The 26617-nt window shown below is 41.5% G+C and overlaps 1 protein-coding gene across 1 annotated transcript in view; it reads left to right on the top strand.

The window, feature by feature from the left end:
- The window catches only part of reep3b (receptor accessory protein 3b), a 60480-nt gene extending 41161 nt beyond the window's left edge, over positions 1-19319 (top strand). The window contains exons 3-8 of the mRNA XM_078565869.1: positions 1948-2024; positions 9082-9202; positions 10551-10664; positions 12812-12959; positions 17275-17417; positions 18206-19319. Coding sequence (XP_078421995.1) covers positions 1948-2024; positions 9082-9202; positions 10551-10664; positions 12812-12959; positions 17275-17417; positions 18206-18274 — 672 coding nt within the window. The 3' untranslated portion in view covers positions 18275-19319. The remainder of the gene's footprint in view (positions 1-1947; positions 2025-9081; positions 9203-10550; positions 10665-12811; positions 12960-17274; positions 17418-18205) is intronic.
- The last annotated feature ends 7298 nt before the right edge of the window (positions 19320-26617 follow it).

The raw sequence follows: 26617 nt of genomic DNA, 5'->3' as shown, positions 1-26617 counted from the left end.
CCAACTGCCTTTGTCTTCTGGTCCCAGTGGGGAGGGCCGGGGAAGATGCCAGCAGAGCCAAAGCTGTGGACTGGGGACCGAGAGCCAGTTTGCCAAGGTGTCTGAGGTGGGGATGTTTCTGCATTTTATATATAAATAATTATATGTCCCCAGTGGCTCTTCCTTCCTTCTCGCGCTCTCGGCAATGCGCTATATTATATCATTGCTGCGCTCAATATTAATGACTCATGCAGCATATGTATTGGACGATATTTGTACCCAGATGCTAGCAATGGGCATTACCATTTTGCTAGCACCTTTCTGTGATTGGTGAATATTAAAAGGGGAGAAAAACCATGCGTGATTGTGGGGGAGGAAGGGGCCCGGAACGAGGAGCACCAGGGCCCCATGATTTTTTTCCCTGACCCTGGTGAAATCAATTTACATCATTTAAGCTTCATACCAGCTGCACAATAGCTCCAGGCAGTCTGCTCTTATTAATATTTTAAAGCTTCCTGAGAACTGTTCTTTACTTTGTAATGTAAGGGTAAATGGAACCTTTGTAAAAATAAACACAAAATCTACAAGTGCTGTAACTACACAGCAGCACTGTCAAAATCTGTAAATAAATGGATTAATGTTTTGGGTTCAACCTTTGTTCCATCTTAAACGTATGCAAGTATTTTTTGCAAGCTTGGAGAAAGGGAAGGACCAACAAGCCCTATAAATAGTGAGATTTTGCTGGCTGTCCAAGTACTGTCTGCATATGCCTTGCTTTGCTGGCTCCTGGGAGCTAGGAGCACAATTCATCACCGAAGGCCAGCACCAAACAGGCTCTGGTATTGAACCATACCATTACTATAACGGTAGCATGAGAGAAACAGATGGCCAAGTTCATGGAAAGTTCATCAATTAAAGCCTAACATTGCTTGTCCCAGTAGCAATTTCGACGTGGCACGCATGTATTTTACTTCATTGACTTGAGCTTAAAATAACCCCTTATTTGCAAAGAGGGATTGAACTGACTGCCATCACACAACTTCTAAGAAACAACTCTGAAATTCCAAGGTTAAGTGATAGATTTTAAGATATTATGGAACATAGCAGCAATGATCTTGTGTATCTTGGAAAGTGTGTGCATTGCAACTCCATTTCCATGATAATGACAGGTAAGTGTTTGGTATTGAGCTGTGGATTGGAATGTATTTTAAACATGCTCACAGATTTGTATGCATCTCGCAAGGATGCTCACTTGAATGTTAAGTTGTTACTTGATATTGGATTGTATGCATTTATGTAATACATTTGATAAGTGTGCCTAGGAAATGTTGTTTAATTCCCTAAATCTATCACACCACATTATTTTGCAGCTGGGTGTTATGAGTTACATGTATGCTATTCACACACATGGGTAACCATTATGTGGCACACATAGTGGATGGGTAAATTCCTTTTTGCCACTGTTAGTGGCTTTCTCTCTGTCCAACATATGTTCAGGCCATGCAGCTTACATTTGATGGGAAACTGCTGAAACCAGACACTAGAAAGTACACAAGCAGACATGAGGGGCCTCGGGTAGCAACTCTTTTTTTTCCCCTCTCTATCCACCTTCTTTCTTCCAATGTTTCTAGGTTCTGCTAAGTGCTTGCCTACAGCACCTCCATTGAGTTGCAGTGCACACGATGTGGAGTACCATGGGCACTTTCTTCCACCCTGTCCCCATTCCAAACAAAGACATTTTGAAGTACAGCAATTTGGATCAGCAACTTGCTTTTACTCTGCCTTGCTGATCTAAAGTGACCTGTTTGACCACTTCATGAAACTATAGGTGTAAGCAGAGTTTGGGTTTCATGAGTGCTAACGCAATCATTTTTGCTTACCTCATGGAAAAGATCAAGGTATTGCTTTTGTTAAATCAATTTGACATTTTTGACTATTACAATCTTGTTCTGCATTTCCCTCTTTCAGGTTCGTTGGATGATGTACTGGATTGTTTTCGCCCTTTACACCGTACTTGAAGCTTTTGCAGATCTCATGGTATCTTGGTAAGATTATGAAATGGCATGCAATGAAACTGTTGAGCTACTTTCGAAGTTGTATTGGTTCACATTAAAATTTTAAAGAAAAATTGCTAATGCTAGAAATGGTTAAGGAAAACTCTTTGGAATTGCACAAACCGGAAATGCTAGAAACACTCAGTGGTCAGGCAGCATATGGTCAATGTTTCAGGTTGATGACCTTTCGTAGAAACTAGGAGCAGGAGTAGGCCATTTGGCCCTTCAAGCCTGCTCCGCCATTCATTACGACCATGGCTGATCATCCAACTCAATAGCTTGCTCCTGCTTTCTCCCCATACCTTTTGATCCCTTTCGCCCCAAGAGCTATATCTAACTCCTCCTTGAAAGCATACAATGTTTTGACCTCAACTACTTTCTGTGGTAACAAATTCCACAGGCTCACCACTCTAGGTGAAGAAATTTCTCCTCATCTCAGTCCTAAATGGTCTACCCCATATCCTCAGACTGTGACCTCTGGTTCTGGACTCCCCCACCATCGGGAACATCCTTCCTGCATCTACCCTGTCTAGTCCTGTTAGAATTTTATAGGCTTCTATGAGATCCTCCCTCCTCATTCTTCTGAACTCCAACGAATATAATCCTAATCCACTCAATCTCTCTTTATGTGTCAGTCCCGCCATCCCAGGAATCAGTCTGGTAAACTTTCACTGCACTCCCTCCATAGCAAGTACATCCTTCCTCAGACAAGGAGACCAAAACTGCACACAATATTCCAGGTGTGGTCTCACTGAGGCCCTGTACATTTGCAGCAAGACATCCCTGTTGTGAGTCCGGAAATCTACAAAATGCCTCATGCATTGCAGGCTAGTCAGCTACTGTGAAGAACAATCATAGGTTTTGATTTTTTCAGCTGTATACCTACCCTTCAATTGAAATTAGTTGATGAGTAAATGCCTCAAACATGGTAATTTGTTTTTCTTTTTCAACAGCTGACTCACTTGCTGTATATTTCCAGCAATTTCTGTCGGCTGATTGGCCTTTTCTGAAACTGCTGGCTGCTCCCTCTTCTTTGATGCTGGCTAGATCACTTGATGTTGGCTGCTCTCACTGTCGAGATTGGCTGATAATTTTTCTAGCTTCTGATGCAAGTGAAGTTTATACGATTAATACGTTCTAGGGCTATATCTTTTGGTTTATAAGATTATCATGGTTCAGAACTGTATCTTTCAAAGTAGGTTAAATGAAAGGAACCATGTGACCTCGGCTGGTATCTGACTGGCAGTAAACCTGGCTGTTTTAGCTGTTAGATCGGAAGGAAGTCACATTATGGTTTTGAAAGGGAGATGACAAATGCTAGCATCTGGGGGCAATGACACCTGTTTCTAAGCCCACAGTGAAAAGACCCCAAGCCTCTAAAACCTAGAAAGATGTCATCGGTATCAAGTTGTAAATAGGTGTGATGGAACCTGTCCCTTTGTATCTCAGTTGAAAAGTAATGGTAATTAGAGATCGCTGATAAAGATTTTGACTTGGATATAGGGCGTGGTTTTTCCTGTTGCCATGGAGCAGAGGATGGTGGAAAACATTTTGAGATTAAATTACAGGCTTCCATGTAAACCCAGAGATGTCACAGACAGTGGGCCAGGTGCAGTTTTGGTCTTGGAGAACCTGCAGATGACTAGTAGGGAGAAAGCAAAAGATAGAAGTTGGTCAGGTCTGCACTTAAGCAGAGAAATTGCTAACTCTATTGTTCATCATTTGAAATGTGGGTGGGATAACTCCTTGTGTAAATGTAATAGCTTATGGGGAAAAAAATTCTGAACTGGCGAGGTTATCAAGCGGAATTTTAATCTGAACCTCAGTAATTGTTGGGACCCATTTGAAGAAGTTGATTAAATCCCATATAAATCCATCAAGCATGTGGCTCCCATTGTATACATGTCTACAGAATATTGATGTTTAAATTTTTTTATTCATTCATGGGATGTGGGCATTGCTGGTTGGGTCAGCATTAATTGCCCTTGAGAAGCTGGTGATGAGCTGCGTTCTTGAACAGCTGCAGTCCATGTAGTGTAGGTACACCCACAGTCACAATAAGGAGGGAGTTCCAGAATTTTGACCCAGTGACAGTGAAGGAATGGCGATATAGTTCCAAGTCAGGATGATGAGTGACTTGGAGGGGGTGGTGCTCCCATGTATCTGCTGCCCTTGTTCTTCTAGATGATAGCGGTTGTTGGTTTGGAAGGTGCTGTCTGAGGAGTCTTGGTGAGTTCCTGCAGTGCGTCTTGTAGATTGTAACCACTACTGCCACTGTACGTGGTGGTGGAGGGACTGAATGTTTGTGCAAGGGGTGCCAATCAAGCGGGCTGCTTTGTCCTAGATGGTGTCAAGGTTCTTGAGTGTTGTTGGAGCTGCACTCATCCAGGCAAGTGGAGAATATTCCATCGCACTTCTGACTTGTGCCTTGTAGATGGTGGACAGGCTTTGGGGAGTCAGGATGTGAGTTACTTTGCTGCAGGATTCCTAACCTCTGACCTGCTCTTGTAGCCACAGCATTCATATGGCTCGTCCAATTCAGTTTCTGGTCAGTGGAAACCCCCAAGATGTTGATGTTGGGGGGGGATTCAGTGATGGTAATGCCATTGAATGTCAAAGGGCGATGGTTAGATTCTCTCTTGTTGGAGATGGTCATTGCCTGACACTTGTGTGGCACTGATGTTACTTGCCAATTGTCAGTCCAAGCCTGGATATTGTCTAGGTCTTGCTGCATTTGGACATGGACTGCTTCAGTACCTGAAGAGTTGCGAATGGTGCTGAACATTGTGCAATCATCAGCGAACATCCCCACTTCTGACCTTGTGATGGTGCGAAGGTCATTAATGGAGCAGCTGAAGATGTTTGGGCCTAGGACACAACCCTGAGGAACTCCTGCAGTGATGCCCTGGAACTGAGATTGACCTCCAGCAACCACAACCATTTTCCTTTGTGCTAGGTATGACTCTAACCAGCGGAGAGTTTTCCCCCATGATTCCCATTGACTCCAGTTTTGCTAGGGCTCCTTGATGCCACACTCTGTCAAATGCTGCCTTGATGTCGAGGGCAGTCACTCTCGCCTCACCTTTAGAGTCCAGCCCTTTTATCCATGTTTGAACCAAGGCTGTAGTGAGGTCAGGAGCCAAGTGAGCCGGGCGGAACCAAACTGAGCATCAGTGAGCAGATTATTGCTAAGCAAGTGCCGCTTGATAGCACTGTTGATGACCCCTTTTACTTCACTGATGATCGAGAGTAGACTGATGGGGTGGTAATTGGCCAGGTTGGATTCGTCCTTTTTGTGGGTGAGAGATACCTTGGCAGTTTTCCACATTGTGAGGTAGATGCCAGTATTGTAACTGTACTGGAACAACCTGGCTAGGGTGTAGAAAGTTTTGGAGCACAAGTCTTCAGTACTTTTGCCAGAATATTGACAGGACCCATAGCTTTTGCAGTATCCAGTGCCTTCAGCCATTTCTTGATGTCGCATGGAGTGAATCGAATTGGCTGAAGATTGGCATCTGTCTTGCTAAGGACCTCCAGAGGAGACTGAGATGGATCATCTACTCGGCACTTCTGGCTGAAGGTTGTAACAAATGCTTCAGCCTTATCTTTGCACTGATGCGTTGGACTCCCCCATCATTGAAAATGGGGATATTTGTGGAGCCTCCTCCTCCAGTGAGTTGTTTAATTGTCCACAACCATTCACAACTGAATGTGGCAGGATTTCAGAGCTTAGACCTGATCTGTTGGTTGTGGAATCACTGTGTCTATTGCTTGCTTCTTATGCTGTTTGGCACACACGCAGTCCTGTGTTGTAGCTTCACAAGGTTGACAACTCATTTTTAGGTATGACTGGTGCTGCTCCTGGCATGCCCTCCTGTACTCTTCATTGATTCCCTGGCTTGGTGGTAATGGTGGAGTGGGGGATATGGCGGGCCATGAGGATCTGAGGATACAGATTGTGTTTTACAGTTCAGCTGCTGATAGCCCACAGTGCCTCATGGATGCTCAGTCTTGAGTTCCTAGACATGTTCTAAATCTATCCCATTTAGCATGGTGGTAGTACCACACAACAACACGATGGAGGGTATCATCAGTGTGAAGACGGGACTTCGTCTCCACAAGGACTGTGCGATGGTCGCTCCTACCGATACTGTCATGGACAGATGCATCTACGGCAGGCAGGTTGGTGAGGATGAGGTCAAGCATGTTTTTCCCTCTTGTAGGGTCCCTCACCACCTGCTGCAGACCCAGCCTAGCAGCAATGTTCTTTAGGACTCAACCAGCTTGGTCAGTAGTGGTGCTACTGAGCCACCCTTGCTGATGGAAATTGAAATCCCCCACCCAGAATAGGTTCTGCATCTTTGTCACCCTCAGTGCTTCCTCAAGTGGTGTTCAACATGGTGGAGTACTGTACTGAGTGGGGGTGGCCTGTGGTAATCAGCAGGAGGTTTCCTTGCCCATGTTTGATCTGATACCATGAGACTTTGTGGCGTCCAGTTGATGTTGAGGACTCCCAGGGCAACTCCCTCCACGATGTATACCATGGTGCTACCATCTCTGCTGGGTCTGCCCTGCTGATGGGATGATGATGATGGTGTTTGGGACATTATTTGTAAGGTACAACTCTGTGAGTGTGTCTATGTCAGGCTGTTGCTTGACTAGTCTGTGGGACAGCTCGCCCAATTGTGGCAGAAGCCCCCAGATATTCATAAGGAGGACTTTGCAAGGTCGACAGGGTTTGCAGTTGTCATTGCCGAGTGGCCTGTCTGGTTTCATTCCTTATAGATTTGGTAGTGGATTGATACAACTGAGGGCATTTCCAAGTTAGCCACGTTGTTGAGAGTTTGGAGTCACATGTAGGCCAGGTAAGGATGGCAGATTTCTTTCCCTAAAGAACATTAGTGAACCAGATGGGTTGTTGGTTTCATGGGCATTATTCGGTTTTGTTAAATTCAAATTCCACTACCTGCAGTGGTGGGATTCAAACCCTGGCCCCCAGAGCATTATTCAGGGTTACTAATCGAGTGACACTACCACTACGCCACCACCTCCCCTAGTTAATATGGATTGTTCCAAGTTTCTACATTAGTCTTGATCAGTTAATTGTTCCCAACGGTTCCAAGGTTGAGAGAAACCAGTTTCCAAATGGATTCAGCAAATGGCTGATGGACTGTATTCTCCACTGCACTCTGCACTCTGCTAGCTGTTGGAAACACCAATGACTTTATCAGAAGTCATTTCATCTGAACCCTTTGGCTGCTTATGGTATATTCTTGAAACAGCTGTCCATTAGCCAAGGTATTACGTACAGCAATCTGCATTCCCTCTCCAAACAGTACTGTTTGAACTTGTCTGCTATTCCCTGGTAGCCGAAGTCACTGTGCCCCTTCTTCCAGCAAAGTCTCTCGTCGTATCCTCCTGAGTACAACTAGCTACTGTACGTACTCTGGTTTCCAGCAGCCTTACAGTGAGTGCATGGGAAAGTGCTTTGCTCTTTTCATAACATGGGGTTCTTTAAAAGGGAACTCATGCTCTGCATGTTTTCATACTGTAGGGGAGAATATAAGAACAAAAGAAATAAGATCAGAAATAGGCCATATGACTCTGAGCTTGTTTTGCCATTCAGCAAGATCCTGGCTGATCATCTGGCTCAACTCCACCATCCTGTACTCTCCCTTATCCCTTAATTCCTTATATACCCAAAATACTGAACAGCTGATTATCCACAGCTCTCTGGGGTAGATAATTCATTGGATTCACGATCCTTTGAGTGAGGAAATTACTCCACATCTTGGTGCTACTGGCTGACCCTTTATTCTGAGATGGTGATCCCATGTGCTAGATTCCCCAGTTGGGGAAATATTTTCTCAGCATCTACCTCTTACGAATATTATATTTCAATTAGATCTCATTCTTCTGAAGTCAGGCAATATAGGCCAAACCTACTTAATTTCCTATGAGGACAATACCTTCATCCAGGAACCATGTAGTGAACCTTTGTTGCACTCCCTTGATGCCTGCTATGTATTTCCTCCTGTAAGGAGACCAAAACTGCACTCAGTACTCTAGGTGTGGCCTTACCAATGCCGTGTGTAATTGTAGTCAGACTTCTTTTTTCTCTTATACCGCAATCCCTTTGTTACAAAAGCTAACATACTATTTGCCATCCTATCGTATTTGCTGGACCATAAGACATGTTTTCTTCTGGGAAGAAGTGGCCTAAAATTGCTCATGGTCCAAAATTGCGCACAAATATTTCCTTTTTAAATACTGTCCCTCTTATGGTTCATGAATATGGTAACTGCCTGCTGTACCTTTTCATTGTCTTTCTGTGATTCATGTACAAGAACATCCAGGTCCCTTTGAATGCAAACATTTCCTAATCCATTGAAAATATATTCTGCTTTTTTATTTTTCCTACTAAAGTGGATAACTTCACCTCCTTGCTTACTTTCCCACCTAGATTTGTATCTTCAGCTAACTTGGATATGTCGCACTCGGCCCTTTCATAGAAGTCATTAATATCGATTATAAGTAGCTGAGGTCAAATGATGCCTCATGGAGGGCCACTTCCCTGTGTGATGGTCCTTCTTATGATGTCTGCAGAATATGATCTGGGGTAGTGTTAATTTTGGTTTAAACAGAAAATTGTCTTTCAAAGAATAAGGAGGACTCTCCAAGGTGATTTTATATTTGCCTAAGTTCATATTTTAATAAAACTTGCCTATTATTTGTATTTCCATTATTGCCGCATACTTCCCATCTCTTTGGTGAGAGGATGGGGATTTTTAGCAGAGGAAGTTGTCTGAAACTGAAATTGCAGAAATGCAGATTTAGCAACTTCTGGAAAATTTATTTAAATTGTTTCTAGCTTAGCTATATTTCAATGGGTCAAACTGCAGCTGTGTTTTACAGAACTGAACAAGCATGAAGTAATTTAGAAATTAACTAGGATGACTCTAGTTTTCTCAGTGTGCAACTAAATGCCTTCCTAACCCTGGCTTCTGTTACTACATTTAGTTAGATAAGTATTGCTTTTGGTTTGCAGGTTTCCCCTGTACTATGAACTCAAAGTGGCATTTGTTATCTGGTTGCTATCTCCGTACACTCGAGGTGCAAGTTTACTTTACAGAAAGTTTCTACATCCTCTTCTCTCCTCACGTGAACGAGTAAGTATTTCTGCTAAATATAAGCATAGTGTCAGTTCTTAAAATAACCCCCGTTCTAACTAGACCATATTGGTGAAAGCATTTCAAATTGCTAGATTTATCTGAAGCAGTATTGGTTTCTAGGACATGACGCACAAACGGAAGACATGCCACAGTGCAGATAGAAACACCAGTTGCAAGTTTGTGAAGTAAAACGTTTTAAAGCCTTGTTTGTTATTGTGTTATTTGGTTACTACTTTGCCTGTGAAACATGTTCCTGCTAGCAACAATAATTTAACTAAAAATGAGCATTTAGGAATAATGCTTGCAACTGGGAAAATAACAGTGCAACTAAGCATTGAAAATTAACCTTAAATATTTTAAAGCTTGTAATAGGAATAAGTCAAAATGCTATGTGTGAGAGATGGTTTGCTGCTTGTACAATGAGGGATGATTTAATTGAATGGCAGCAGTCTATTTTTGAGAGTGTTTTTGGCCTCTTTCAAATGAGATTTGTTGGTGCAGGGAAATGTTACAATTACCAAATTGGGCATGCCAAGTGTTTTCAGGTCAGGTATGGAATGATTGGTTGCAGATTAAGCTGGTTCTCAACCTTTGAGTATCTCTGAATGCAGGAGTATGATATTGACAGATTAAGTGGGAAGTGGGCTGAGCCTGGCTAAATTCACATAGGACTTTTTGTAATCAAAAGAAAGGAAATTTTCATTGCATTGGTCCAGGTTTAATTCAAGCCCGGGTGAAAGCCCAATGCCCCCAGTCCTTATCCAATTCCCTTTCCATACACCCTTGGCCCAATGGTCATGAGATACCCTCTGAGTTGGAAGACCTGGGTTCAAAACCCCACCCGAGAAGAGTATATAAGTACTGCATCAATGTCAGTGATGTCATGTTTCAGATGAGATGTTAAATTCAGGTACCATTTTCCTTCCCAGTTGGACACACAAGGTCCCATGGCAGAAAGTAGAACAGTTTTCAACTTGTATTTCTTAACCAACATGATGAATATAAATAGATTATCTGGCCATTTATGTAATTGCTATTTGTTGGACCTTCCTGTTTTCAAATTGGCTACCACGTTTTCTACTTTCCAACAAAGACTGTACTTCAAAGATACTTGGGCTGGAGAGTATTTTGGGATGTCCATGATTATACAAATGCGAATTTTGTCTTAACATTTCAATAACATGTTTAGCTCTCCCATTTTTGATGTTGGAAACAATATTTATTTCTTGCAAATTGTGGTAGATAACCATTTGAGCTTAAAAGGCTGTGTGACTTAATCTTGAAATTAGTATTTTCGTGACTAAGTATTATGGTGTTTATGCATAGTGAATTATTTGTGTTACAGGATATAGATGAATATATTAGTCAAGCCAAAGATCGAAGCTATGATACTATGGTGAAATTTGGAAAGCAAGGGCTAAACTTAGCTGCAACTGCTGCTGTGTCCGCTGCAGTGAAGGCAAGTAACTTGTCCTTGTTGCAGAGTCTCAGATAATTGAAAATTACTGAAGTTGAAGATCTCAATTAAATTCTTTCAGAATTCCCATAGTGTTTTTAATATCTGAATATAACATTGTTAATAGGCCCTTTATGGAATTTATCCTGCCCTGTTTTCAGGCTGAATTCAGCAGTATTCTGTGCACCTACAAGGTTTATTTTTCAAAGCTGTAGTTTAAAGAGGTATGTGTGCAAGTCCAGTTTCTCATTTTTGTGTAATGATTATCCTTTTCCTCCTCCCCTAAAGCCCATGTGCCTCATCCCCAGACATTTTAGTTTTACATTTTCAATATTAGATTATCTTAAGGTATGCCTTTATTAAACCTCCAAAAGACTCTTAGTAGTCTAAAAGTTGATGCACATATTAAAAAAAAGGTTTATTGCAACTGTACTTTAATTCTGCATCAACAGTTTTATGGAATTTTTTATATTGCCTAGCTTGTCATTTCCCTTCTGTCTTTTATTCTAACTATGATATTGCTTTCTCTTGCCTATACTCGCAAACTGTCTTGCAGGATTGTTGCTCAGCTTTCTGCTGTTGTACTGGCCCATTCAAGTTGAGGTAATGAGACTATTGGCATAAACAGTTTGACATGGATAATTGCTTCTGTACTTATTTTTTAAAATATGGGTGAATGGCATTAATTACCTTCTTAGCCTTAAAATTGGGTGCTTGTTACCATTGGGAAGATTCCAATAAATGAGATTGTATTGCTGGCTTTTAAAGCTACTAACAGCATGTTATTCTCATCAGTAACCTTGCAACTCCAATTTCAGTATCCTTTTAATATTTCTACACAGCTTCTGTTTTTTAAAAAAATATGTTTTGGGTTTCGAGGGGAATTTCAAAACTTTGAACTGTAGTCAATCTGAAAATTAAAATGTGCATCGGGACTTTTGGAATTTATTTTAATAATCATTGAGGCACAACATTATGGAATGCAAATTGGATAAATCGTAATACAAGTTGAATTTTAAGTTGGAAAGGTGAAGTCTTCTGATTGACACAGTCTAACTTGCCAACACATGCAAATCCTGACTCTCTAAAACCCAACTCATCAGTCAACATTGATCTTGGAGCTTGTTGCTTCATGCTCTGAGTAATTTTGTTATTGGTCTTGGCCTACAAATTTTATATAAAGCGCAAAGTTTGTAGTTTCCCACTTAAAACTTTTAAGACTATTTTAAAACTCTCTTGCTTGTGCTCACAATGGAGAATGTAGTTCTGTCCAGTTGCTTAAATGCCATCATAAGGTTTTGCCTGTAAAAATTAACTTGTAATGATACCCAGCTTTTGCTTTTTACCTGTAAGTGTTGCTGTTAACGGTGTTTACAAAAGAACAGGACTTTGATAACACCGCATGTAAATAAGTTGTTTTCTCTCTGCAGTATTTTTCTTTGTGTACGTATCTTTCCTGAATAATTTAATGGCCATTTGCACCTAGTTTGAATTATGTATAGATTTTTTTTGTAGAAAAAATACTTTCTTGTGTAGTTTGTTGTGTTGCAACTGTGTGTGCATTCCACAGCTATGTTCTATGTATTGGCAGAAGCCTGCAAATAAATTCCTGAGATGAGACTCAAGAGTACTTTTCCTCTTTTCTATTCTTGCATCCCCTATGTTGAAGGGAGTGACCAATACTGGATGCACCTCCATGGCAGTGGCAGTTATCCCCTTTTCAAAGTGAACATGCTTCATGAGAGAGACTGGGCATTGATGCAGTTGATTATTTGACTGTGGGGGCCATCTCATGTTCTTTGACCTGAGTCTCAATTGGGATCCGAGCACGTGCACTTTTACTGGTTACAGGATTGCAGTTGGGAGTTTCAGCTTGGTCCAACTTTTTTTTGAATCTCAAATCTGGCCATGGTGGTCCCACTGTAGTGACCCAGCTGCCATTGACTTGTTCCCGATCTGCGATTAAACCTGATACTTTCCTGGTCTCTGACTCGGTGCTGTACCACTTGGTGCTTATATCCATTGAGGCTGAAGCAAAACATATTTTTTTGAAATAGAGTATGATAGTCATTGAACAAAGTTTTCAAAAGTGAATGCATATGATGAAAAATGAAGGGTTTATCATCTCTAATTTTTGTTGTGCTATGCAGAGTCAAGGTGCAATTACAGAGAGGCTGCGAAGCTTAAGTATGCATGATTTAACAGCAATACAAGGTGATGAGCCAGTAGGACATCGTTCCATAACTAGTGCTGCAGATACTAGAATGAAGGTGAAACATCTACTGAAGGACGACGCTAGTAAGTAGTTAAAGCAGCTACAACCACCCAAAACTAAATTTTGAAAAGTAATGAGAGATGTAGTGCAGCTTGGTAACTTTCTGGAAAATAAACTGTGACAACTGGACTGTGTAAGTAACAAGCCACAAAAATTTTTTCTGCTAAGGTAGGGTGTTTGGGTAAAGAAAAAAAAAGAGGGAGAAGAGAAACAACTGGGGTTTAGCAACACTTCCAACAACATTGCATTTTAGGGTGTGGCTCAGTGGGTTTGATTGCCATCTTTAATCTCTGAGATCCGGGTTTTGACTTTGAACCAGATTTATGATTGAAGTGTATCTGTCAAAAGCCAGGGAGCTCTAGCACAGTGGTTATGTTTCAGTGCTAGTAATCCCGTGGCTAAGAGAAGAGTTCAAATTCCACCATGGCAACTGGAATCACATTTATTTAAATGTGGAATAATAAGCTAGAATACGTACTGTCAACCATGTAATGATGGGATTGCTGTAAAGCCCATCTGGTTCACTTGTTTCTTTTAGAGAAGGAAATCTGTCCATACCTGGTTTGGCCTATATGTGTCTCCATATCCACAGCAATGTGGTCAACTCTTAACTGCCCTCTGAAATAGCTTAATAAAAGCCACTTATTTGACTAGAAGATGACTGACCACCATCTTCTGGAGGCAATTGGGGTTGGGAGGTGAATGCTGGCCTTGCCAATGTCTAGTTTGGACAGTAAAATTCACATTGGTAACTGCCAATTCATTGACATTGAATTGTTTTCTGCTTCTGGAGACCACAAATTCCTGAAATGGGGATTACTACTTCATTGTAGTTGAGGGTTTGGCTGGGCTGGCATGAGTTTTATTTTGATTCTGATTTCCTTGCCTTATGTTGACACTAGGTATTGAAGGGGCAGTGATTTGCTTTCCCAGCCTTGACATCTGGGAAGCTTGGCAGTCTGCCAAACTTGAATTGGAACTTGTGATTCGGCAAACATGTATATTTACCTTCAGCTTACAGATTTGCTTCAGCATTCTTTACAGTAATTGTGGAAATCTGAAACTCACAACCCCCAGCTGCACCCCATTCCTACTCCTTGAAAGGCTGAGTGCAAGGTACCCCTGGATATCCCTCTGGATGCTTTAACATTCAAATGATGTATGTTTAGCAATCCAAAGTATTCCTACCTATTGCCTCCCATTTTATTAGTGGCTTTTTCTAAGCCAGAAACACTTTTAGTATATAATGATAAAGTGTCAGTTTGTACTATACTGATAAATGTCCGCACTACGAAAGCGTAAAATGCATGAAAAGGTTTATAGTAAAAGGACATCTATATTGTTTTTCAAAATTAGAACCTTTTTGCCTTTTCACAATGGTGCCCGTGTATCCTGATGATCAGTTGCTTTCTGGGTGCTATGTAGCACAACTGTGGCATTGATACAAAGTGGTTGCATTGCCACCAAAGCTCCTGTGTTAGTTTGGCCTAAATTGAAAATCAGAGGGATGGAGTGGAGGGTCTGGTGGCTTATCAAAAATCAGAGCAAAAAGGAATGTTACTCCCTGGAGTTCTGGCATCAGGTTTGTATTGTATAGTATTGATGCAAAGCCTAAACTACACTGACTGAACTTGTGTAAATACATCCTGAATAGTTAATTACAGGTGAAATTTCCTTTTTTTGCTAAGAATCCTTGTTCTGATAAAATTAATCAAGTGGATTACAATTCTCACTCCTAAGACTGTAGAAATTATAACAAGACATTCTGTTTATTCAAAGTCAATCATTCATTTTGGGTATCTTGTTGCAACTCAGATCCTTATCCCTCCATCTCCTGTTCAATTGGCGAATTATGCCGTTAGTAAAAGCATGGAAGGTTCCTTGATAATGTATTTATCCTTTGACTGCTTCAATTTGTGTCCTCTGATTCTCTCTCAATGCTCGAAATAGCCCATTACATTCACCTGTTATTCCCCTCGTTAGTTGAAAAATATGAATCGTGTCTGTCTTAACCTGGTTTTTCCCTTGAGAGAATATTTTTGATAATCAAGGTTTATACTTGCCATTGAACTATCCCTGCACAAACATGGCTAGATGCATATACTGAAGTACGGATCCTATAGATAGTGACAGTATCACTGGTAACGAGTGCCTAAAAGGAATAGTACCCCATAAACAGCCATGTCTTAAACAGTTCACAGCTGACTTTCTGGGATTAGAGTATTTAAATTTGGATTTTTAAAAAAAAATACAACAGCAGCATTGAGTGTTGTTGGGATGAAAAGCAGTGGTTTTTCCCCTACGTGGTTTGCTTTGTGCTCATGTCATCTTGCTGAATCTGAGAAGTGTGATGGTAGAATAGTGAGTGTGTTTAGTGAATGCTTTCAAAATGAAGCTGTTTGAATTAGTTATAAGCAGGAATCTCAGGCAATGAAGTCTTTCAAAAGCATCAAACTTTTTGGTAGATCAATTAGAAGATCTGTGTGGGTGAAATATAATTCGGGATATTAACAGTTGGGTGAAGCATAGCCAGAGGGAGTTGTACACAAAGTCAACAATCTTGGTATCAGTGAACCGAAGGGTGCAGGATGATTCACTAACTATAGGGGTGATAGGTGATGGGACTGTGTGTGGATGGCAAGACTGAAGCATAGTGTTTGACAAATTTCTCTCTCTGCCCTGACTCCATCCCTTTCCCTCACTGCGAACTCAGTTTAAACTCAACAGTGTGTTTGACCACCTAGCTGTTACTGAATTGAGCTTCAAACCTCTCATCCTATCCGTAAACAAGATCTCATGGTCCATTGCTAGCATTGTCATCCATCTCCACCCTTGCGTTACTTCCACAACACCTGAAAATCTTACCACACTTGGTTTTCTCCAATGCTCTGCTCTTCTTGCTGGCCACTGACTCCGTCCTGCACAAACTAATTTATCGAAAGCTTCATCACCCACATCCTGTTTTGCGTTAAGTCCTACTCATCATTCATCCTTGCCCTCCCAGACTTCCATTAGATCCCTGTCCCTCAAAAGTATAGAATTTGTATCCTTGCTGTCCTTTACAAATCCCCACCTTGCACCAAACACCTGCTGCAGACCTCTGACCAGTTCTGTGCTGCTCAGTTTGAATATGGCTATTCTAGTCCACCATTGTTATCTATCTGCATAATGTAAAATTGTTTCCCAATGTAAAGCCTTCAGAAAGTTTATTGAAACAGTCTTGTACGTTCGCAGGATGTCTTTTGATACTCAACAGTTCCATTGACAACCATGGAGAGAACAAACAGACCCCCATGTTGATGCTAGCCCAGTATTTTGGAACTAGTGGAAATTCATTCATTCTTGCATTTTACTTCAAAAACCAAACATTACAGGAAATCATTCTTAAAATAACTAATCTTAACTCCAAATTTATTTGTACAATATGCAGGCTAATTCCAGTATTTGAAGTATGATTGATTACCTCAGTGTATAGAATGGCAGAATCGAGTCTGTACTGTCCTTGGCCAAGACTATGATGCTGTAGTCACTGTCACCTCTGACTGCTTGTGTTGATGTTGACTTTTGTTTAGCCATTTAATCAGTCTCTTGACTTGCTGATACAGATAAAAAAAAATTGCAAATGAAAACACAGAATCTTTTAAAGTGTACAATAGAGGTGGTTGGTACCTGAGAACTGTGCCTATAGTCTGCCTTCACGCACAATTCATCAAAGCAACATTTTCATCACTCCCAATAAAATTTAAACAAACTTGTAACTTTGATTTTTCGTATCACATGGTAATATTTCAAATAAAATAAGTATTTTTAGGTACTTAATTTTGTCTGATCTGTGAGGGCCTTTAAGTGTACAGCGCTCATGTCACTGGAGGAGCAGGTTTTAATTTCCTACTGGGTGTTTGCGGGGTGGTGGAGGGGGGCATGTAATTGACATTTGATTATAACATGGGAAATGTACTGATGTGCTTTGTGTGTGTGTGTAGCGTATTTTGTTGTCTAAGGGCTGTGTAAAGGGAAATTCTGAAGTTGCCAAGCATGTTTCTCCAACTTCCTTGCATCTAGACTGTAATTCTTGCTTATAGCTTTATGGGGCACTCATCTTGTTTTGGGAGCTGTGGGGTCTGGACATTGAGTTCTTTGGTGCCCCCTTGTGGACAGATGGACAAATGCTATGTACATTTTTCCATATTGGTACATTGTTGTTAATGGAATTTAAACACAAAATGTGGCAACGAATTTCAATGCCTGCTTTGTCCATTGACAGATACTTGGCTTTCATATCCATGAGCAACTGTAGGATGTTGTTAGCATGTTTACTGAATTGTCATTTCATCTCAGACAGGCATTTTGATTTTGATGACGAAATGGATGATAAGGAGGTAGAACACGATGGTGCTCATTCAGACGATGAGTTTGCCACACAAAGATACCTCCGGCGATCACAGAGCCTTAAGTTGAAACAAAGAGGTTATCGTAAAGAGGTAAATTCTATTGGTTATCTGTAACTTTAGAGAAAGTTCTCGGTTGTTTTTATGTTTTGATTTACTCCATGTGTTGAACATGTATTAAAGAAAATTTTTAATTTGTCTATTTCCAAATATAGTTTGAGTTAAATTTTAATTGCAATATTGTTAGGTCCCATACAGTGTTAAGTATAAATTTTAAAAGCCAGGGGATTGTTTGGTACAAATATGAAACTTATTTGTTACAGCAGAGAAGGTCAAAGCTTTAGTAGAGTGGTTTTGATAGAGTAGCTGTTTAAAATGGCATGAGTTGGTGATCAGAGGGCATAGATTTACAGTAACAATGTTTATTGATCTTGAATCTGCTTTCACCACCCTATCAGGAAATGCATTCCAATTCATCATAGCTTGCTGTATAAAACAGACTCAGGACTTCTGGTTCTTGGCCGATTTACCTTCAACTTTTATCCCCTGAGTAACTGAATCTCCTGCCTGTGTAAACATTTTCTCTCTCCATTTACTCTATCAAACACCTCATAATTTTGATCACCTCCATTAATAATTCCAACTTCTCTAGTTGCTCTTTGTGGCTCAAGTCCCTCATCCTTGATACCATTCAGTAAATCTTCTCTGCATCTTCTCATGGGGGAATGATTTGTTTATGAACGGGGAAGTTAAGAATGAACTGTTAATTGTAAAAACTCTCTTTACCTGAAATTTATTAGAATGAGCCATAAGTTGAGGGTTTTTGTACTTTGTTTACTTTGTTTAAAGTAAATTTATTAAACAAGTCTTGTTTTGTACAGGCTCGGTATGGATCACTGAAACTGAGAGCTAAGAAGAGACCCCAATGTAGTTACATCACCACAGAATAAAGTGGAACATTTTGTTAAACGTTTCTACTGATTGTGACTTGACCTGAATATGTGCGGTTTAATTTTTGTTGTAAATACTTCAATTTTCAAAAAAAACTGCAAATTGGTGGTTCCTACATAGACTCTTATGTCCTCCTGATTGATCCCACTGAGTTGGCCCAATAAATGAGGGCTGCGTTTATTGTAGGAGTGCCCTGTGATCATTGAACTTGAAAGTAATGTGCATTGAATAGCTACTTTTTAAGTTATTAACCAGACAAGTAATTATCATTCACAAACCTAACTTTTTGCCTAAAGTATAATACTTAACAAGGGAGAATTGGGCAGCCATGTAGCAAGTATATTGATTATTTTAAGGAGAAAATGTGAAATACTTGAATCCAGTAAATAGTTCCAGTTTTCGGAAGTATTGGAGTAGCTGATGGAAAGCTTGACTTTGAGTTATGTTTAAAACAATAAAGACAAATATTCTAAATGCATTTTTGTTGTGGAAGTGTGCATCTGACTCGAACCATACTTGCAACATTTCCAGTAAAGATTTGCTAAATTTCTGGGTTAATATTTGGAATTTTCATATTGTGATATGTGCATGTATATTTCAGATGCCATACTTCAAAAGTTATGTATAATTAAAGTCAAAATGCATAATACTTTGCATTTTCAAATGCAAATATATTAAACACTAATGGCATGTTTTTATAATATTTTTGTAAAGGTTAATGGTGCTTTCACTTTAAAATGGTTGGTATATGCCGTAAATCCTTCAACTTTCTACATTTTAAATATGGAATATACTGATGTAATTTCAGTAGCAAGTACCTGGGGAAACTGTGTGAGACCTTGAATGTTAAGTGTTATTTGGGATTCTGCCATTAAGATAAATGTTGGCATTGTAGTATATGACTATTTATTTACCAGGTCCTCAAATAACTGAAGTTGTTGGCTTTCTTTTGATATGTAGAATGCAGCTGAGCTGCAATATATGTACCAATTTAGTGCAAAACGTGAAGCTTTTATTGTAATAAATCTACTCCTGATATTAAAAGCTATGCCTCAATCTATTAATTTTCACATACTTCATGTAGTTTCTGCTTGTTAACTGGTGGGAGTGTAAAAGAGTATGTTGCCCATCACTCAAAATTTTGTATTGAAGTAACTAAAAAGAAAGAGGATTGCATTTGTATAGTGCTTTTCATGACCACCAGATGTCTCAAAGTGCTTTACAGCCAATAAGTACTTTTGAACTGTTGTAATGCTGGAAAGGGTAGATCATTTGCATGCAACAAAGTCTCAAACAACAAAACTGATAATGACCAAGTAACCTGTTTTTTTTATTATTCATTCACGGGATGTGGGCTTCACTGGCTGGACCAGCACTTATTGCCCATCCCTAGTTGCCCTTGAGAAGGTGGTGGTGAGCTGCCGCCTTGAACTACTGCAGTCCATGTGGAGTAGGTACACCCACAGTGCTGTTAGGAAGGGGGTTCCAGGATTTTGACCCAGTGACAGTGAAGGAACGGCGATACATTTCCAAGTCAGAATGGTACGTGACTTGGAGGGAAACCTCCAGGTGGTGGTGTTCCCATCTATCTGCTGTCCTTGTCCTTCTAGATGATGTGGCCGTGGTTTTGGAAGGTGCTGTCTAAGGAGCCTTGGTGAATTCCTGCAGTGTATCATGTAAATGGTACACACTGCTGATACTTTGCGTCAGTGGTGGAGGGAGTGAATGTTTGTGGATGTGGTACCAATCAAGTGGACTGCTTTGCCCTGGACAGTGTCCAGCTTCTTCAGTGTTGTGGGAGCTGTACTCATCCAGGCAAGTGGGGATTATTCCATCACACCCTGACTTGTGTCTTGCAGATGGTGGACAGGCTTTGGAGAGTCAGGAGGTGAGTTACTTGTTGCAGGATTCCCAGCCTGCTCTTGTAGCCACAGTATTTATATGGCTGGTCCAGTTCAATTTCTGGTCAGTGGTAACCCCTCCAGGATGTTGATAGTGGGGGATTCAGTGATGGTAATGCCATTGAACATCAAGGGGTGATGGTTGGATTCTCTCGTGTTGGAGATGATCATTGCCTGACACTTGTGCGGCTTGAATGTTACTTGCCACTTGTCAGTCCAAGTCTGGATATTGTCCAGGTCTTGCTGCATTTGGACATGGACTGCTTCAGTATCTGAGGAATAGCGAATGGTGCTGAACATTGCGCAATCATCAGCGAACATCCCCACTTCTGACCTTATGATGGAAGGAAGGTCATTGATGAAGCAGCTGAAGATGGTTGGGCCTAGGACACTATGCTGAGTAATTCCTGTCATGATGTCCTGGAGCTGAGAAAATTGACCTCCGACAACTACAACCATCTTCCTTTGTGCTGCAGAGCGTTTTCCCCCTGATTCCCATTGACTCCAGTTTTGCTTGGGCTCCGTGATGCCACACTCGATCAAATGCTGCCTTGATGTCAAGGGCAGTCACTCTCACCTCACCCCTGGAGTTCAGCTCTTTTGTCCATGTTTGAACCAAGGCTGTAATGAGGTCAGGAGCTGAGTGGAACCCAAACTGGGCATCAGTGAACAGATTATTGCTAAGCAAGTGACGCTTGATAGCACTGTTGATGACGCCTTCCGTTACTTCACTAATGATCGAGAGTAGACTGATGGGGTGTTAATTGGCTAGTTTAGATTTGTCTTTTTTGTGTACAGGACATACCTGGGCAATTTTCCACATAACCTGGTAGATGCCAGTGTTATAGCTGTACTGGAACAGCTTGGCTAGGGGCAAGGCAAGTTCTGGAGCACAAGTCTTCAGTACTATTGCCAGAATATTGTCAAGGCCCATAGTCTTTGCGGTATTTAGTGCCTTCAGCTGTTTCTTGATATCATGTGGAGTGAATCAAATTGTCTGAAGCCTGGCATCTATGATGCTGGGGACCTCTGGAGGAGGATGAGATGGATCATCCACTCGGCACTTCTGGCTGAAGATTGTTGTGAATGCTTCAGCCTTATCTTTTGCACTGATGTGCTGGACTCCCCCATCATTGAGGATGGGATATTTGTGGAGCCGCTTCCTCCAGTGAGTTGTTTAATTGTCCACCACCATTCACGACTGGATGTGGCAGGACCGCAGAATTTAGATCTGATCTGTTGGCTGTGGGATTGCTTAGCCCTGTCTATCATTTGCTGCTTATGCTGTTTGGCATGCAAGTAGTCCTGTGTTATAACTTCACAAGATTGACACCCCATTTGGTGCAGATCTAGCAGTGATGCGTGGTGCAGATCCTGGCATTCTCTCCTGCACTTTTCATTGAACCAGGGTTAATCCCCTGGCTTGATGGTAATGGTAGAGTGGGGATATGCCAGGCCATGAGGTTACAGATTATGTTCGAGTACAATTCTGCTGTTGCTGACGGCCCACAGCGCCTCATGGATGCCCAGTCTTGAGTTGCTAGATCTGTTTGAAATCTATCCCATTTAGCACGGTGGTAGTGCCACACAACACGATGGAGGGCATCCTCAATGTGAAGGCGGAACTTCGTCTCCACAATACTCTGATGGTCATTCCTACCGATACTGACATGGACAGATGCATCTGTGGCAGGCAGGTTGGTGAGGATGAGATCAAGTATGTTTTTCTCTCTCATTGGTTTTCTCACTACCTGCCGCAGACCCAGTCTAGCAGTTATGTCATTTGGGACTTGGCCAGCTCGGCCAGTAGTGGTGCTACCGAGCCGCTCTTGGTGACGGGCATTGAAGTCCCCCACCCAGAGTACATTCTGCGCCCTTGCCACCCTCAGTGCTTCCACCAAGTGGTGTTCAACATGGAGGAGCACTGATTCATCAGCTGAGGGAGGGCAATATGCAGTAATCAGCAGGAGGTTTCCTTGCCCATGTTTGACCTGATGCCATGAGACTGCATGGGGGTCCGGAGTCGATGTTGCAGACTCGCAGGGCAACTCCCTCCCGACTGTATACCACTGTGCTGCCACCTCTGCTGGGTCTGACCTGCTGGTGGGACAGGATTTACCCAGGGATGGTGATGGTGGAACCTGGCACATTATCTGTATGATATGATTCCCTGAGGATGACTATGTCAGGCTGTTGCCTGAGTAGTCTGTGAGACAGTTCGCCCAATTTTGGCACTAGCCCCCAGATGTTACTAAGGGGGACTTTGCAGTGTCGGCAGGGCTGCGATTGCCACTATCGTTTCCAGTGCCTAGGTCGATACTGGGTGGTCCATCAGGTTTCATTTCTTTTTTGTGAATTTGCAGTGGTTTGTTACAACTGAGTGGCTTGCTGGGCTATTTCAGAAGGAAATTACGAATCAACCACATTGCTGTGGTCTGGAGTCACATGTAGGCCAGACTAAGTAAGGATGGCAGATTTCCTTCCCTAAAGGACATTAGTGAACCGGATGGGTTTTTACAACAATTGACAATGGTTTCATGGTCATCATTTGACTTTTAATTCCAGATTTTTGTTGAATTCATATTTCACCATCTGCCATGGCGGGATTCTAACCCAGGTCCCCAGAGCATTACCCTGGGTCTCTGGATGACCACTACGCCATCGCCTCCCCTTGTGATGCAAATTGAGAGATAAATATTGGTCCGAACGCCAGGGATAATTCTCCCTCTCTTCAAAATAGTACCGTTGGTCTCTTTTACATCCACCCAAGCAAGCAGCTGGGGCCTCGGCTTAACATCTCATATGAAAGACAGTGAAGTACTCTCTCAGAACTCTATCCAGTGACAGCTGCATTCACTATCCAAACAGTATTTTGCAAGCAGCGAACACATTCACTGACTTTTTACTGACTCTTTTTTAAGAACTTTGATTTATTACAAATAGTTTACTGGTCATCCTTTTGCCACATGGTATTTCCCTCTAGTATTCCTTGGCACAGCCTGGTTTAACATTTTCCAGTCACTTCTGTGTTGGCAACACTATTTTCCCATTTTTTTTGTATGCTGCTTCCATTGATAAACTTGCTACAAGAAATGGAGAGACTCTGCAGAATGCTGCAGTACAGAGGAATCTGGGTGTCCTTGTATATGAATCACAGAAGGCAAGCAGTTACGCAGCAAGCAATTAGGAAGGCAAGGGGCATGTTGGTCTTTTTTGCAAGGGGGTTGGAGAATAAAAGTAGTGAAGTCTTGCTAGCAACTGTACAGACATTGGTGAGACAACACCTCGAGTTCTGTGTGCACTTTTGGGCACCTAACTCAAGGAGGAATGTCCTTGCATTGGAAGAATTTCAGAGAAGGTTCACTCAGTTGATTCCTGGGATGAAGGGGTTGTCTTATGAAGAAAGGTTGGGCCTATACTCATTGGAGTTTAGAAGAATGAGAAGTGATCTTATTAAAACATAGGATTCTGAGGGGGCTCGATATGGTTGATGTTTCCTGCTGTGGGAGGGAATCCAGAAATAGGGGGCATAGTTTAAAACTAAGGGGTCTCCCATTTTTACTGAAGCACTTTTGGGAAGGTGTGTTCACCAGCTCAACAGGGTACAAGAGAGAGCTCATTGCTTTCATACCAATCCTGGTCCAACACTCAACCCACCTGATCCAAGTCTGATGTAACTCAACCAGTAGTGTTATTGTTTTCACCTGGCATCGCTTGCTCTTAATGCATGTTGCCAGTGGGCTTTGTATCAGCAATGAAGCCATTTGTACCAGAGTACAGAAGCGCTCCTCAAAAGCCCATGTCCACATCCTTACCCTTTCAAACATCTCCCCTTTTCAAGACCAATCCAACAATTTGAGACCAATCGTATTTAACAGCTTTATTAATTAATTTATTATTTGTTACAAGTATGCCTTTTCACCTGGATTCACTTAGAAATTGTTTCAATAAAATGTCGCTACTTGAATATTCTCTTATTTTAAGAACCATTAGAGTTAGCATTAAGATGTGTTAAAATGTTGAACAACAAAAAAAACTTTAATAGCATGTACTGTACACACATCTTGTGCAGATGACTACTGTGTGATACTGCAGTTGATAGTTATGGGTTATTCAGAAAAGCATCAAAAGCGGATAAAAGTTTTCATTTGTGTTCACCTCATGGCACCATTTCTCAATACATGAAGAATAGGGTGCTGAATGGGTGACCAAAAGAGTGCTTAATTAAAATTTTCAGCAGCTTTCCAACCAAGAGGAATAAAACAAACTGCTTTTGGGAGCAAATTCTAGATAGTGGGCCAAGTGCGAGAAAGACGTTTCCAATGGTGGAATAGCGACAACAGAGAATTGAGTAGAAGCCTGGAGCTCTGGGAGCATGAGGCCTAAATGGGAACATATAGCTGGAGAAAATTAGAGTTACAATTGTGGTCACTGAGGACAACATTGAAAATTTAGTTGCCTGGGTGAGAAAGGCACGGATTGTGGTTTGGACAGTGGAAGTGAGAGTTTGCAGTACAAACAACCAATCATTGAAAACAATAGCTGAATCTATCAGAATAGCAAGGTTGTGAGCTATGTGGTTTGGACGGTCGGGGAGGTAGGTGGAGATGAAGCCAGAGCCACTGAGGTGCTGACAAACTAGAAAGCATAGCTTCAATTTTGTTGAGTTTGCAATTGAAGAATTTTTGATTGATTCAGGACTTGATGCAAGGCAGATGGATATATGTGACTGCCAGCGGTGTCAGATGTAAAACCGAGTGTTGTCAGTTAAAAGCTGATTTTGTACTTGCATTGATCATGCTAAATGCTAGCATTCAGATGAAAAATGTGAGGTGTAAGGATGGAGACCAAGGACAAAACCAGAAAAAAAGAAATAACTTGCACTAATATAGCATCTTTGAAGACTGCAGGATATTCCAAAATAATTTACAGCTAATGACGTACTTTTTGACATGTAGTCACTGTTGTAATGTAGGAAATGCAGTAGTCAGTTTGTGCACATCAAGGTCCCACTTACAGCATTGTATGAACAATGTGGTGTTAGTTAAGGGATAAATATTAGCCAGGACATCAAGAGAGCCCCTGGCTCTTAAATAGTGTCATGGCTCCTCATACACACCTGAGAGTTGTGGGATCTGAAACCCCTGCATCTGGACTGTATAAAATGTGATGGAAGAACCCCGAGATCCGCACAGACTCAAGTACTGTGATCGAAAGCCCAGCCTCAAAACAAAACACACCGAGGCAGGGCCACATTGTGGGGTGGGGATTAATCTCCCACATTCCAACATCACAACAGAACTGACACTATTAAAAGGACTGGAATTTAAAACATTATCACAGCAATGAACACAGGATAACCACCATCATGTAACCTAATTAAGAAGTGAAGGAAGCCATTGTCACAACCAAATGGCCCCAGCCAACCTCCGTTCACTCCTGTCACGGAAGATCAGCTTTGGAGCTGCAGTCAGAAGGAGGGTCAAGTTTGGTCACCTTGACTCAGGCCTACAGTCAAATCGTAGTGATATTGGTCTGAGGGTTTTGTGAAGGTTTGGGGAGAAAACTTGGTGTTTTTTGCCGACACCTTGTAACTTGTTTCAGCCATATCTTGGTGATATTGGTCTGAGGGTTCTTTTTCTTAAGGTTTCAGGACGGGACGTGGTGTTTTTCCTGTGTTTTTGTAAGTTTTAACCGAGTTGTAGTGAGTTTGTGTCGGGTACTGGGAATAGGTTGTTTTAAATTTTGGGTTTTGTACTGTGGGGTTATGGATGATTCAATAAAGCAATTGTGGATTATCAGAAGAAACTTGTCTTGCTGGTCATTCTGTCCTTGCTATACACTTATGAATCTGGTGTCACGGACTTGACTGTGGGGAGGGTCTCTGAGGGAAAAGGGGAACCCCTGCAGAATTAGCAACTGTGGCAGGACACCAGTAGGTGATATGGCTGAACAAATGGCACCGTGGACAAAGTGGGGGAGGAAAAGTGACAATGAAAATGAGGTTACAGCAGTATATCTGTGAGAAGCTAAAGCCAAGTGAGGCTTGGTTAAGGGAAATAGCTAATTCAGAGGATCCATTAGGATGGGTCGAGGGGTGGACTGAGTCATCCCAAAGGTGAAAGAAGATAGAAAAGGCAGTGTGGTTGTATGGATACAACCATCAGCACCGTAAAGATCAGTGTAAAAATATTAAACTTAGACAAGAAGTCGAGATCCTGAGGAAACAAGCTTCAGACAGGGAAATGGTAGTTAACCATTTGAATGAAGGAATTTGAGGAGCGAAAGACTGAAAGGGCCACAGAACAGTCAGGGCATGAACAGGCTGTGAGCTATTATCAGGGCCAGGTCTGTAAGGTAGAGGAAGAGAGAAACGAGTATCGGAGGTTATATTATGAGGTTGAGGCACAGGCTCAGGACTTGAAGACAAAGTGTATGAAG

Source organism: Cetorhinus maximus, chromosome 20 (assembly GCF_964194155.1).
Source record: "Cetorhinus maximus chromosome 20, sCetMax3.hap1.1, whole genome shotgun sequence".
NCBI lineage: Eukaryota > Metazoa > Chordata > Chondrichthyes > Lamniformes > Cetorhinidae > Cetorhinus > Cetorhinus maximus.
Note: the sequence above shows the minus strand (reverse complement) of the source record. Positions and strands in the feature narration are given on the sequence as shown.